We start from the raw sequence: 14,447 nt of genomic DNA, 5'->3' as shown, positions 1-14,447 counted from the left end.
CCTCTGTGCACTGCATCAGGGTGCAAATCTTCTGACACCATGATTTGACTCAATGATCCAGCCCAACCATAGGGCTTAAACCCCCCTCCTCAAACGCCCAAGTGCTCTAGATGGAGTCGCACAGACCTTCGTACTCTGCCGTGCCCATCACTTCTTCATGAAGTAGCCTATCCAGAGCCCCTAACCTGCGTCACCGGGTCCCTCCCCGGGATTTCATTCCGATATAGATCTTCATCCTGCTCGTGACGTGGTATCCGCAGTGTAGTCTCCCCCTCAGCGGTGGTACGCGGCATTAATGTTGTAGTATCTATATTGTTCTGAAATCTCATCAGTTATTAGGGACTCCTCACTGATAGGTGCTAGGGGAGGAGTGTGGGCATACTGTGGTGGTTCATCGCCCGAATAGATTGGTTGTTCGAAGTCGGTGGCCGCGTGGGAGAGGATTGTGGGGTCGATTGGGGGGATTTGCGTTGTGGATGGAGGTTGTTGTTGTTGGTGGAATTGTGACAATGGTTGTTGGTGGATGTTGACCTGTGCTGTGGACGTGGTGTTTCCAGTCTGCTGTTGGGCCCCATCGACTTCGACAATCTTGTCTTCTTGCACTCTTACTTCACGGTCTCGTAGACGACGCATGAGCCCGAGGAACTGGGAGTTTTGAAACTTCTCGCTTGTGTTGTCTGCAACGCGCTCTAGCAGTCGACCTGCTGTTGCCGCCATCTCGTCATCGTCGTTCTTCGGGGGTTGTTCTTGCTTCTGCTCTTCCTCAGGTCTTTGCTCCATCCGTTGCATTATCGGCTCTGGTGTCCTCATGTAGCCTGCTGCTTCCAGGTCTTGCCATATCTGCTCTTCGCTCATCAGCACCCGTGAGCCCAGTGGGTACTGTGACATGAGGCGTTGGTTGATTGCCGTGATGAGCTTCTCGGCTCGGGTCTTGACTTCCTGAGGGGCGTCGCGATTTACAATTCTTTGCAGAGAGTCGACGATCCATCTCCCCTCGTTTGCGTCTTGCACCAAAGTACCGGTCCGTTCCATGTTCTCCATGTTTTGGAGGTATGTTACCGCTTCGTCGGTTCGTCCGAGACCAGTTTCGCTCCAGACCTGGATGGCAGAGTAGACAGCTAGAGACACAGTCAGCACTCGTAGCATGTTTGACGGACACTACACACCTGGCCGCGTTTCTCGTATCCGTTGAAGAAGAGGATCCATCTCACCCGGCCGGTCTAGGTCCAGCGCCTCTTGCGCTGGCTGTGTGTGTACTTGCTCTGCTTCTGCGACCTCCATCATGTCTTGTTGCGCCTGCGCAAACGCTCGTTCAAAGGCCGCCTCGTCGAAGGCGGGAACGTCGTCTTGGGCGCGCTGCTTTCCTTGTGCAACCTCGGATACCTGGGCGTTCTGGAAATTCGGTGTCTGCATGTATGCCTGTCCACCGAATCCACCCATGTTATATCCCGACATGCCTCCATATGTGTTCTGCTGCAAGGCAGGCGCCTGCGCGACCGGGGCCTGCTGCCTCAGGAAGTCCTGATGCCATGCTGATGCCGCGTTCGCTGGCTGCGGTCGCTGCTGCTGGAACGTCTGTGGAGGTGGGCTGCTGACGTTCAAGCGCTGGAAGTCAGCAGCCCAGTCGGGTGCCTGTGGGGATTGCGCAAACTGAGGAGGAGGAGGAGGAGGTTGTGCGAATCGCGGATCGAAGTGTTGGAAGTCGTGCGCCGGCACTGGTCGACCGGCTTGAAATGCATCGAACTCGGAGTCTAGTGCGCCTGCATTTAGTCCCGGTGATGATCTGAAGCCCTGCTGTCAGTTAGATTGTGCAAATGCAAGCCTCGGGTTTGATTACATACTTGGGCTGGTGAATGTCTGCCGACCAGGCGATCCTGTTGCAGTGTCCGATCGACGGTAGTATGTTTCTGGAAATTCTGAAGGGCGTTGGAAGGCCCGCAAAGCGCGTCGGCCATATTGAATCAAATAAGAACAAAAGCACGAGGGGTATCAACGCATGCTCTAAAGGAAGTGTGAGGAAGATTGTCGGAGAGTTGAGCTGCGGCGACTGCTCGTCATGTCCCGACCATGATCAGAAGCCGAGGCTCACTCACTAATACGGACCGAACGTCGCCCCACGCGTCAGATGCCAGCGACAGCCATGACGAACAAGCACGTGCTCCGCCATTCTCTTGTCACCCTTTGGACCGCGACCGGCGGAATCGCATCTCCCATACGTGCGTCGCACGGCATGATGCCGGAATAGTTTTAAAATTTAACACGCTCTCTTCCGTCAGTGGACAGCTGTGATGAGGTAGCACAAGACCGGTGAAGAGCTCGAAGCCGTTGAGACGCACAAACACGCACAAGATGGCACACATTGCTGCAGAGAACTGAGATAGAACGTATTGCATATGTCGTGGTCGCGTTTCCGAAAAAAGTCAAACGCCTATCCAAACAAGAGTAAGAGACTGAGCTGAAGTACCTATGTAAATGTATCCAAGACAGGAGGGAGGATTGGTATATCTTAGAAAAGAGCAATCGTAAAATCCAACACCACACAGACACTCACTGACCAGCGAAACCCGTCCTTGCACAGCCCTTCCCAATCTCATCCTACCTGAAGAACATCTCCCCCAAGCTGACGTTCGTCCTACTTGACGACGAGGCACCAACAACACTCCTGGAGCGAGACCTAGACTTCTTCCTCACAAAAGCGTATTCCTTCTTGCCCCTGCTATCACGACCCTCTGATTCTATGAACAGCTTGCTACCATGGCCGGTGCGGAGACGACGAGTGTGCTCGAAGAGAATGTCAGTCTCGCGTTGGGACATTTCCCGGAGGACGATGATGTACTCTGGGTTCTACCGCAATTGTCAGCACTTGATTTCGCATCATGTCAGTTGGTCAAGACTTACCACATCGTATTCATATGGGATGTCGTAGTAGTGCAGCGTCTCAACATCAAGATGACTCCTGTGGATCTTGGCGTATGTCGGCGGTGGAGGTGCAATGGCAATCTGATGGTGATGGTGGTGCTGTGGAGGTGGGGGAGGGGGAGGTGCAATTTGATGCATGGGATGGTTGGGCATCATGCCTGCTTGTAGGTGTCTTTCCCTCTCAGGGTGGACAAGCGCCTGGATCTGGTTATCTTGGAAGCCGAACTGAGAGAGCCTCTTGCGCATCGTCTCTTCGAGCTCCTTCTCTTGTTCCTCTTTCTTCCTCTTGTCCTCTTCTTCTTGTGCTTTTTGCTTTCGCATAAAGGCGTCGTACTCCTCTTTGTCCTTCTGCTTCTTTGCTTCTTCTTCAAGTCTGATCTTCATCATGAGTTCGTCTCGTGCCCTCTTTTCCTTCTCGGCATCCAAGACCTTCTTACGCTCGTACTCGAAGATGATACGGTCATGCTCTGCTTGAGCTTCGGCCTCTTCCTTGGCCTTCTTTCGCTGATACTCTTGGACAGCACGCTCTTGAGCTTCTTTTGCCTCTTGGGCCTGCTTAGCTACCTTGGCTTCGTTCTCGGCGATGATGCGCTTGCGCTCTTGTTCCATGGCCTTCTCCTTGAGCTCACGCTCACGCGCTTCCTTCTCAAGTTTGGCAGTGTTCTCGTCGATGATGCGCTGGCGTTCTTCTTGCTCTCGCTTTTTCTTCTTGTCCATTTCAGACAGGATCTTCTCACGTTGTTCCTCGGCCTCTCGTTGCTCCCTCGCTTGCTTTAACTTGGCCTCAGCAAGTATTCGTTTGCGTTCATCATCCTGCTCCCTTTGCTCCCTCTCTATCTTGGCTAGGAGCTTCTCACGTTCCTCCTCGGCCCGCTGTTGCTCTCTGGCTTGCTTCATCTTGCTTTCAGCAAGAATCCGCTTGCGTTCGTCCTCCTGATCTCTCTGCTCCCTTTCTAGTTTAGCCAGAAGCCTGTCGCGTTGTTCTTCGGCCTCTCTTTGCTCTCTAGACATCTTTGCCCTGTTTTCGGCGATGATAGAAGCACGCTTCTTCTCTTCTTCGACCTCGCGTCGTTCGCGATCTCGTTCTTCCTTCGTTCGCTGCAGCTCCCAGTCGCGACGCATACTCTCCTCTGCCCTCTTGATCCTATCCTCTTCTGCCTCGCGCTCTCTTCTATCCTGGATGAAGTCAAGCTCCACCCTGCGTCTTACCAGTTCCGCCCGTCTATCCATTTCCTCCTCTCGTCGTTCCCTTTCGAGTTTCTCTTCAGCTTCTCGGAGTCGCTGTTGCGACAGTGCCAAGTTCACCTTGTCTTCGTAGCCGTGATCTGGCGAATGATGACGTCTTTCCCTCTCGAGTTCTTTTTCAGAGTCTCGTAGTCGCTGTTGCGCGAGCGCCAGTTTCATCTTGTCCTCGTAGCTACGGTCTGGAGAGTGATGATGGTATCGCTCCTGCCGCTCTCTCTCAAGCTTATCTTCAAGATCTTTGAGGCGTTGCTCAGCGAGTGTCAACTTGATCTTGTCCGCATAGTTGGGCTCTGGAGAGCGTTGGCGTTCATGGTACTCGTGCCTAGAGCGCGAACGGTGTTCCTTCTTTAGATCTGCCCTCAACCCAGCGATCTCATCCTCCAAATCCTCAAATGCACCAGGCATCTTCTGTTCGCGTCGACCGCGACTGACCTCTGGGCCCTTCTGCTCAGAGCGCAAAACTGGTCGGCTATCATTGTCCAAGTGACTGGTGTTGTAGATTGTCACATTGGGGGCGGGCGCGTGACCTTGTGAGCGGGTCCTATGGAGACCGGTCGTGTAATGCACTTCTGGGGCCAGGTACTCGGTTGTGTGGCGAGCATAGTCGGGACGATAATGCGCATCATCCACAGTTCTCCGGGGCGGGGTTTTGGATGCTGGAGGATGAACATGACGGATGTTCAGGTGGTCCTTCGTAGTTTTGGAATACCACTCGTCCTCTTCGTAACTGTCCCACTCCTTTGCCAGCGGCATGGTGGGCGTATGAGTTGGGAATTCGAGGAGGTTCAAACAAAGTATGTATACCGTTCAATGATAAAGAGATCACAAGACAGAGCAATCAATTCAAATTCTTTGTGTCTGGTCTCAGCTGCGGCGTGAACGGCGCAGGGCGGGGTGATGGAACAGACACTGAGGGGCGGCACAGAAGCAGATGTGACACGGTATCAAACAGTAGATAACGTAAGAACGCAAGAAATTGTCAGCACGAAAGTGCGGCTGCAGTGGAATTTGAAGGAACCCGCCCTCATGGTGCATTTGGGGGCTGAAATGCTCGCGATGCAGCTAGTCATCAGGCAGCTGCCGCCAGGGCTGAGGCCGGGGTTTCTCATGCGCGGGTCTGCTGAACACACATCAGCCTGTGGTGCATGTCTATCTGCGGGCGTCAGTCCAGACTGCCGTCCACACACCCGCGCTCCGCTCTGCGACGTTGTAATGCTGTCGTGTGCGATGTTTGCGACCATTTTGTTCTGCATCCTTCAGTCTTTAGCGGCGCGAGATGGTGATGGTTTGGTGGGGCACGTCGAAAACTGGTATACTAACCAAGGCGCTTAAGACCTCTTTCCTCTCTTAGCCGCGGGGGTCGCAACACCGTGACAGCTTGGTGAAATTGGTCGGCCTTACAGTGCTGTTATCTCCCAAAATCGTTGGATGTCATCGCTTTGTACGTTTTCGCTACCTGCATATTTCCCTCTTTATACGCTCCAAGACACATATTTGCACGAGAAGCGCCTCATGAAACAGTGACGCTCGCGTGCGACCCACCGAGGTGTTGTGACCACTTCCAGCTTTCATCGGAGTAAGCCTTCATGTGTCCGGGATGGGCGTTTTCGGTTAGAGCTGCCCCCAAGATCGTCCCGCATAGACATAGTCCAAGTTCAGCCACAACTTACCACTCATTATCGGCGGTCTGGATGGCCTAACATATGGTTTGCTGCAGATGGTGCGGACCTTGCGAATCTGGACCATATAGGCATTCCGCGGAAGACATTGACAGCAGATCGTCATTTCGTTTGAACAACTCAATGTGAGCGGAGAGGTATCTAGCCAATTTTCAGCACCGGCCAACGCCAGCTATGCAAACATCGTATGCTTCATGATCATATTTTTTCCTCGACGACTTCTTTCAAGCTCTCCGCTCGTCGAATCAGTTCTTCGTACACAGTCCAGGCAAGCGCACTGCTCATTGCCTTCCTCGCAATCCTGATACCAAGTCCATCGAACAAGCTCCGTAGACCCTCCTCCACAAGCATCTTCTTGCTTGCTTGTACCATATTCACGTAGCGGTCAGGCATTAATTGTATCCGCGTCTTGATGGCATCGAAGGGATTCGTGACAGTCGTTCCCAGCCCTGCGGCTGCAACACCAGAAACAAAATTGATGCCTGCGGATGTACTGGAAGAAAGCTTGGTGGATGTGCCGGAAGTTTCCTCAATCTTGGTTGCAAGACTGGAAAGCTTCCTCTTCGACTGCTCGTAGAATAGAACGTAGAGCCCCGCGTATGGTGCATCGCGGACGGCTGTTGCGCCGAAACCAGCAAAGAAGCCCTTGAGTCCCTCCGTTCGGAAGATGTCTCTTGATGCTGTGAAGAGCGAATTGTACGAGTACAGATTACTCTCGTACCGCACTTTCAAAACGGTAATCGGCATCATGATGAAGCCTGCCCATGTCCGCGCGAAGGCACCAGTTGCCAGATTTGCGGTATTGCTCAGTTTTGGTAGAGAGCTTGAGTGCTCCGCTCCCCTCACTGCCGCATCGCCGCTGCCCGCTGCGACCAGACTCGCCCTATGCCGCAATGCATTGAGACTCGAAAAGTATATGGCAGATCCGAATCCCGTGCGTAAAGTGCTCGGTAGTGTACCCCTCCAGAATTGACGTATCGGGTTCGGTCCGCTGGCTATCGACTGGATGGTTCCATAAAGTGTGCTCGAGCGCGATTGTTGGACGCGGGTCTTGAGGAGGTCGGCGGGTTGGAGAAGGACTGCAGATAGAACACCTGAGTTTAATCCAGCGAAAAAGTGGACTGCATTGCTTATTAACAACTATGATCCCACCGGTCCCTGAAATGCAATAGCAATTACGCCCAATGCCTCTGCACTTACAGTAAGACGACGAGCGCTTTCCGCCATCTGACATTGCCGCGCCTTCAAATGTTCAATTGCTATATGAAGAGTGTCAAAGCTGCACTACGCATCATCGTAATAGCCCTGGAAAATGGCCGTGGATATCAGTATAAGATGGGGTAGTATCGGGTCAGCCAAACTCGTGTCGCGAAAAAGTGCATGACGTTTTGAATACATGTTCCGAGCACCGGCGTGTCGGTACGCCGAGGCACCATCTCTTCGCCTGGGTCTGGCGTCCGCGCCTATCAAAGCTGCTACGTTCAACATCAACTTGAAGACTATGAAAATGGGCACTTTCTCGTCGGCTGTATGTCTACGACTTTTTACTTGTAATTGGCAAAGACTGGTCAGCATGCATGTCTTGTCAGTAATCTTTCGGTAAGAGTAAAACAGTAGTAGTGTGAATATTACATGAGTACAATAGTTCTAAGTATGGCATGTCCTCCAGGCTTAGTCCTCGTCGTCATCATCGTCTCCGAAGATGGCTTTGAAAACATCTTCGGAGGCACGTTCGGTGGATAGAGCATCGTTTTTCTCCACGTCCACAACTGCATGTTTGCCCTCTTGAGTAGCTGTAGCAGCAGCAGGAGGAGTAGAGGCTTCGGGCGTTTGCCCCATCCAGGCAGGTCGCTGAAGAGCAGGACCATTAGTCAAGAACTCGTGCTGCAATTTCTCCATGGCTGACTTAGACACGGCTTCCTCCGTCTGGGATTTGAAGTGGTTTTCACCAGCATCAAACTCAGGTGGCATGTCTGGCGGAGGCTTGACGTTGAAGCGCTTGCACAAGAGTCGTGACGGATAAAAGGGAAAGCTGCTTCGAGTCATTGGGCCGTACATGCCTAGCTTTGCAGCCTGCTCTGCAGGATCCTCTGGCTTTGCGGCTGGTTGTCGTAGAAGGTTGTCAGTCGCTGCTCCACTACCACTCCCATTCAGGGTAGACGACGAGGAAGACGTGAACCGGGATGCCATGATGCCAGTCGTAGGCTTGAACACCTCTGCAGCATGTGCAAACTCCTGCAGCTCCTTGACCCAATCTGTGGTTGATACGCCATCGTTTCGATTTGGCAAATCTTCTTTCAGTCCTGCTTTCAACTCTAAAAAGCTAACATAGCGTGCACGCTTCGCCTTATCCTCCTCGTATGGCATCCAGCCAGTCGCCCCCTTGGCCAGCGCCGCAGCTGCCACGCTCTTCTCGAGTTTGGGCACAAGGCCCCACAGATCCTTTGCTTGGGCTTTGTTCGCAGGTAAATGCCCTTCAGGAGCAGCCTCTCCCAAGCCTTGGGGTAGATCAGCCCTACCGGATACTGCAGCCAGACGGTCTCGAGCTTCTTTGGGTATGAAGTCGAAAATGGATTTTCCGGGCAAAGCCTTCTCACCCAAGAGTGCTGAACGACCCTTTGCATCCAGTGTTGATGCTTTCGCCGCGTCGGCTACGGATTGATACTCTTTCGATTCCGAAGTTGGAGTGGCGCTTTTGGAAGATTTCCAGCCGGGTGGTATCTTCGGCGGAGGATATTTAGGCTTGCCTGTAGTGTCTGTGAGACCAGTCGCAAACATGAAACCAGGTAACGGAGATCTTCCATCTATAGATGGCCTGCTTAGCGAGACCAAAGCCTTCGACGAACTCTTCTTCGGAACAAAGACAACCTTTTCTCCCGCTCCTGCTTTGGCGAACTTGCTGGGCTTCTTCACTTTCTTCTCTTTGCCTATGGTCTTATTGAACGTAATTTTTGGGCCCAGTTCGTAAGGATCTTCGTCGTCAGAACCAGTGTCGTTGAGCACACCAACCCCAAAAGAAGATTTCTTCAGCCCGGGCTTCTTTACGGTTGATGCCTTCTTCGGACCTTCGAGATAGTGCAGGTCGAACTTGGATGACTGGTCCCCAGCGTTTTCCTCTACAACGCCCAAGCGGGCTTCTGATGTGTATCCCAAGCCTTTGCGACGGACCTCTTCTCGTGGCAAGGTCATGATCCGAGCATCTTGGGGTGCAAACATATGAGCTGACTCGTCCTTGGAACCGGATGCACCATCTTCAAGGTCGGCATTTCGGCGCACTTTGCGACCAATGCCCTGGTCTCGTCGCCAGCCCATCTTCTGCGCGAGCTTCACTCCCATTGTCTCTTCCTGAGTTACGAAGAGGCCGAAAAGTCCATCGTCGTTCGCGCGTCCAGCTTCGCCTATACCAGCGAAGTTTTGCGCAGTCTCTAGCTGCCGTGACTCTGCTGCTGCCGCCAGATCTTCCTCGTCCATGAAGTCTTCGGCTCGCTGGGCTTGACCACTAGGCTGGTCTTTGTTGCGGTTTGCGCGGGAGGAAACGAACGTTTTCGGGGTCCATCCTTCTTTAGATCCAACTGTATTAAAGTATCTTAGCATAGTCAAGAAGTCTTACGTTCGTGGAAGGTGTGGCTCGGAAACTTACCCTGCACTGAAACCTCCAGTGAATGCGCCGTGAAGCCTCCTTCTACCCTTCTCGTCTGTTACAGTTTGCTTCCACACAGGGACGAAAGCCCCGTCATCTCCATCTTCATCAGGGAGCTCGGTGCCAAGGGATATGTAGGCTGTTTGTCCGCCGCGAGAACGCTTTTGGGCGTTGGTTGGAGAAGGCGCGCGCGGCCGCTTGTATGCCATTGTAACGGCAGGAACAGGGTCGCGTAATTCGTGGTAATTGGTGGCGAGTCAGTTTCTTCTATACAGAAATTGACTATTGCATCTGATGGACTTGGTCTGCCCTATAGTCAAGCGAAGGAAAGTTGGAGCGCGCGATCACGAGCAAGCGGGCGGGTAGGTGACTAATCAGCCGCCGTCTCATTGGCTAGGTTAGTCTACCCAACTAAATGCAGCCACGAGGTATGTAAGAGCTATGAATTGCATGCGCCCCGAAGCAGGCAGTGCACAGCTCTACCAGACTCGAAGCCTACAATAGATGGCTTTCACCGCACATTGCTCAGCTCTTGTCGACTTGACTGCCGTTGAACTAACGAGTTAGTGAGCTAGAGTGGGCCCGATGATGTCGTGCCGCGCCTGGGTCTTTGGGCCTAATGAGCATAAAAGCATGGTTGGTATCGCGGCTAAGGCCAGGGACCCTGATATGGCGCCAGCAACACAATGTTCTGGAGACGAAGGCGTCAGGAGGCGATGCTGTCTTTGTCTCGAAGACGAAGGGTATAGGCATGTAGATGGGGTGAAAGCCAGGATGAATGCATGGCCCCGAAGCTGTACCTACCCCACCGTATCGGCCCAACCTGGCGCGGTATTGGTAGACGAGCTAGGCGTGGAAGGAGGGAGCTATCGCGTTTGGCCTCGAACCGGAAATAGACATGAACAAAACAACACACAAGCTCGCGTTGGCCGTAATACATGCTGTCCTCGACTTGGATCCTGCATCTGCTCATCTGCTGTAACCCGGTGCTGGCTGCCCTGGGACCTGCATACGTCCAGACAGACGCACACCCAACACGCAGCCGCCTGTGCCAAGTTTCGCGACCACAACCGTCCACCGGCCCCTAACCTCTTGTACACTTACGCCGCATTACCCACCGAGGAGCGACAAAGTAATCTCTTCACATTGTCACGATAGCCTTGCCGGTGGTCGCTTCTGCGCTCGCTCCACGCCCTGTGCGTCTGTGCTAATCGAGGCCTGCATCTGCTCCCTGCGTTGCGCGTACCGTGGTAGAGAGCATTCGCCATGTCGGCCGCCGCCCCATCATCGCCCGCAGTCGTGCGCACTTCCTCTTCTTCGCGCAGATCCGTAGACAGACCCCAACGCTCCCAGAGCACCCAGAGCCGGCCCACTGGACACGCGCCCAGCCGCCATCAGCAGCAGAGCGGCCTCCCCAACGTCGCCCGGAGAGACTACGAGCAGAGCAACGTCGCCCAGGAGCAGCCCTCACGTCGCAGCGAAGACCCAGCCCGCACCGAATCCAGCAGACGAAGCCACTCGCGGTATGCGTCTGACGCGTCGACAACTTCCGCAATGCCCATCAACGGCGTAGCTGCCGAAGCCAGGCCGGGCCAGCCTCAGGCCGTAAACAAGCGCAGGACCACCATCACCGCGCCCAGCACAGGAACATGGGCGCTAGGAAAGACAATTGGCGCTGGCAGCATGGGCAAGGTCAAGCTGGCGAAGAACGCCGAGACTGGGGAGCAGGTGTGTATCTCTGGTCGTCACCGTGTTGGCACATGGAGGGGCATGCGCTTAATCGCGCATACTGCAACACAATGACAGCCAAGGCTCTGTGCTAACCACCCGTAGGCCGCCGTCAAGATCGTACCCCGACAGTCCCAAGACCAGCACCAGAGCGCTGCCGACCGTGAACGAGCCGACCACTCCAAAGAAGTCCGCACAGCCAGGGAGGCCGCCATTGTCAGTCTGCTGAACCACCCTTACATATGCGGCATGAAGGATGTGGTGCGCACGAACTTCCACTGGTACATGATGTTCGAGTTCGTCAACGGCGGGCAGATGCTCGACTACATCATCTCTCACGGCCGCTTGAAGGAAAAGCAGGCGCGCAAGTTCGCTCGACAGATCGCCAGTGCCCTCGACTACTGCCACAGGAATAGCATTGTGCATCGAGATCTTAAGATCGAGAACATCCTTATTAGCAAGATGGGTGATATCAAGATTATTGATTTCGGGTTGAGTAACTTGTTCTCACCAAGAAATCAGCTAAAGACGTTCTGTGGAAGTCTGTACTTTGCCGCCCCAGAACTGCTCCAGGCTAAGCAATATACTGGCCCCGAGGTTGATGTCTGGAGTTTCGGCATTGTATTGTACGTCCTCGTCTGCGGCAAGGTGCCGTTCGACGACCAGAGCATGCCGCAGCTTCACGCCAAGATTAAGAAGGGCCATGTTGACTATCCTCCATGGCTATCTGCGGGTATGTTGTCCAAAGACAATATCTCCTCTCAAGCTGACCGTATCCAGAATGCCGCAATCTGATCCACAGAATGCTCCAGACCGACCCAACTCAGCGATTGACTCTCTCGGAAATCATGAGCCATCCCTGGCTTACCAAGGGATTCAACAGTCCTCCGGAAAACTACCTGCCTCACAGAGAACCCGTGCAACTACCCCTGGACAGCGAGATCATCGAGAAGATGCAGGGTTTCGATTTTGGTACCACTGAATACATTACCACACAATTGACCAATGTCATCCAGTCGGAGGAGTATCAACGTGCGGTTCGAACAGCCGCTCGCAGGGCCACTGCTCAAACACCAGAAGCAGAGAAGAAGAGGGGTATGTTCGACTTCTACAAGAGACGCACTTCCATTGGAAGTCGGGAGCAATTGACAGCTTCATCGTCTGAAGATATCCAACGGGGAATGGACCCAGTGAACGCATACAGTCCTCTGCTTTCTGTCTATTTCCTCGTCAAAGAAAAGAGAGACCGTGAACGACAAGAAGCAAACCCAGGTCCTGCCGCCATGCCTCAGGAGCCAGACGAGAAGCCACTGAAGATGCCAGATCTTCCACCCCCACCGGCAGCGTATACCAACTCAGCTGCCTACGAGATGGCAGGCGAAAAGCCTACAGGTGGAAGGTCGCGACCGAGAGCTAGGACACATGGAGAGGATGACCTCACCGAGGGCCTGAAAAGAGTGGATCTCAACAATCCACCCCCAGTGCTGCCGCCTCACGTTCAGGCTGAACAGCCAAAGAAGGAGGGTGCCGCTGTTGGTCTGTTACGCCGCTTCAGTACCAGAAAGTACCGAAGTCATGACAAAGACCGAACCGTTGAGCCTATGCCTCCACCCACTCCGGCCGTTGCAATTTCCAGTCCCGCCGAGCCTGCCCCGGCGCCAGCTTCCGTACCGAGAAAAAGCTTCAGCATTCGAAGGGCGCGTGGCCGTGACGAAGGCTCTGTACCGCATCTTCCAGAGAGCACAAACAGTGCAAATAACCAACCTGAACTGCTCTCCCCTCCTGGCAGCGGCAACAGCGCCGCTCGGAAGCTGAAAGCACTTGGCCGCTCCACAAGCGTTAACTCGGCTGATCTCCGGAGGCGACTCAGTCGCCGTGGACGATCTTCGGAAGACCCTGGAAACCCTCCTCCCACAAGTGGGTCAGATAGATCCGAGCTGAGTGCGCACAAGGTTCGTCCAGCCAACGATGCTGCTTCTGATGACCTTACATCGAGCCCGCGACCTATGCAGGCGTCGCGGGCGAAGTCGCTCGGCCATGCGCGACGAGAAAGTATTCAAGCACGGAGGGCAAAGCGAGAGCAAGCGAAGGAAGCAAACGTACCCGAAGAGACAGATGCAGAGCTGGCAGAAGCACAGGCAGAAGCTAGTCGAAGTCCAGACGCTGTTAAGCCTGTGTTTCTCAAAGGTCTTTTCAGCGTCTCTACGACAAGCACCAAGCCACTGCCTGTCATCCAGGATGATCTGATTAGGGTGCTTGATCAACTTGGGGTCGAGTGGAGTGAAGTCAAAGGTGGTTTTAGATGCCGACATGCACCCAGTATTGATATGAACAAGCCCATGGATTCGCCAGCTTCCCCGCCGAGCGGGGCCCATAAGAGGAAGATCAGCTTCGGGGGGTTCATGGGCGGCGGCGATAGAGACCGTGACGAGTTCCGGGAGCAAAATCGAGCGCCGCAGACGCCGAAATCGCGATCACGGCCATCACCTGCGGACCAGAGCTATACGAATACCGACGAGTCTGATGGCAGCGAAGAACGGGATGAGCGACGACCGCGACGCGCAATACCTGCGGGCGAAACGTCGACACATGTGCAGAGTGACATGGGCTCAAGCATGAGTCTTGTGTTCGAGATCTTGATCGTCAAGGTTCCGCTGTTAACGCTGCACGGCATCCAATTTAAGAAAGTGGATGGAGGTACATGGCAGTACAAGAATATGGCTCAGACTATCCTGTCAGAGCTGAGGCTTTGATAGTCTAGGTTGAAGTGGGTGTTTGGGAGCGTTTGATCATTTTTTGGCATCAGTGGGAAATGTTCACTTCTACGAGCTTTGTTATGTGAATTGTAATTCTTCGTTGGTGTGGAAGTATGGCTGAAGCACAGTTTACGGGTAAGAACGCCCACGAATCTCCTTTGTCATCCTTCTGTAGTAGTTCGGGTGGTTGGTAGCAGACGAGACGGAAGGTCTTAGATCTCAAACTATACATCTTGATTAGTTTCTTGACTAAACTCGCGGAGTTGTACCCTTTTTGGACCCTTGATGTGCATCATATGCCTCTGGAAACATGTCGCGGTTGCCTCCCAACTTCACTATGGTGAGGCTGCTCTTGTACGGCTCTCTCACTGTACAGGCGGCTGCCTAAGGTTCACCTGATGCGGAGGCGGCGTCGATCTCGGTCGAAAGCTCGAGCTCCCGCGTGCGCCGCCAAGGCGTTGGATCCAGTGGGGTGTTTCG

General features: G+C 53.8%; 5 protein-coding genes across 5 annotated transcripts; 1 reads left to right on the top strand and 4 right to left on the bottom strand.

Moving 5' to 3' along the window:
* Positions 1-273: 273 nt before the first annotated feature.
* Positions 274-1,955, bottom strand: J4E82_007134 (uncharacterized protein; the record flags this gene model as incomplete). Its single annotated transcript, XM_051733383.1, has 3 exons — positions 274-1,118; positions 1,167-1,791; positions 1,842-1,955. 3 exons carry the CDS (start codon positions 1,953-1,955, stop codon positions 274-276), a joined length of 1,584 nt encoding a protein of 527 aa, XP_051586843.1.
* A 640-nt stretch (positions 1,956-2,595) lies between these two features.
* On the bottom strand, positions 2,596-4,917 carry J4E82_007133 (uncharacterized protein; the record flags this gene model as incomplete). The annotated part of the gene is made up of 2 exons (XM_051733382.1): positions 2,596-2,844; positions 2,899-4,917. 2 exons carry the CDS (start codon positions 4,915-4,917, stop codon positions 2,596-2,598), a joined length of 2,268 nt encoding a protein of 755 aa, XP_051586842.1.
* Positions 4,918-6,041: 1,124 nt separating this feature from the next.
* On the bottom strand, positions 6,042-7,077 carry J4E82_007132 (uncharacterized protein; the record flags this gene model as incomplete). Its single annotated transcript, XM_051733381.1, has 2 exons — positions 6,042-6,964; positions 7,044-7,077. The coding sequence occupies 2 exons, from the start codon at positions 7,075-7,077 to the stop codon at positions 6,042-6,044; spliced, it is 957 nt and encodes a 318-aa protein (XP_051586841.1).
* A 437-nt stretch (positions 7,078-7,514) lies between these two features.
* On the bottom strand, positions 7,515-9,692 carry J4E82_007131 (uncharacterized protein; the record flags this gene model as incomplete). Its single annotated transcript, XM_051733380.1, has 2 exons — positions 7,515-9,429; positions 9,484-9,692. The coding sequence occupies 2 exons, from the start codon at positions 9,690-9,692 to the stop codon at positions 7,515-7,517; spliced, it is 2,124 nt and encodes a 707-aa protein (XP_051586840.1).
* A 1,057-nt stretch (positions 9,693-10,749) lies between these two features.
* J4E82_007130 (uncharacterized protein) lies at positions 10,750-13,964 on the top strand (the record flags this gene model as incomplete). The annotated part of the gene is made up of 3 exons (XM_051733379.1): positions 10,750-11,211; positions 11,317-11,944; positions 11,992-13,964. The coding sequence occupies 3 exons, from the start codon at positions 10,750-10,752 to the stop codon at positions 13,962-13,964; spliced, it is 3,063 nt and encodes a 1,020-aa protein (XP_051586839.1).
* Between the last annotated feature and the right edge of the window lie 483 nt (positions 13,965-14,447).

This window comes from Alternaria postmessia (genome assembly GCF_024291825.1).
Source record: "Alternaria postmessia strain BMP 2775 chromosome Unknown scaffold_46, whole genome shotgun sequence".
In the NCBI taxonomy this organism is placed as follows: domain Eukaryota; kingdom Fungi; phylum Ascomycota; class Dothideomycetes; order Pleosporales; family Pleosporaceae; genus Alternaria; species Alternaria postmessia.
This window is presented reverse-complemented; position numbering and strand designations above follow the sequence as displayed.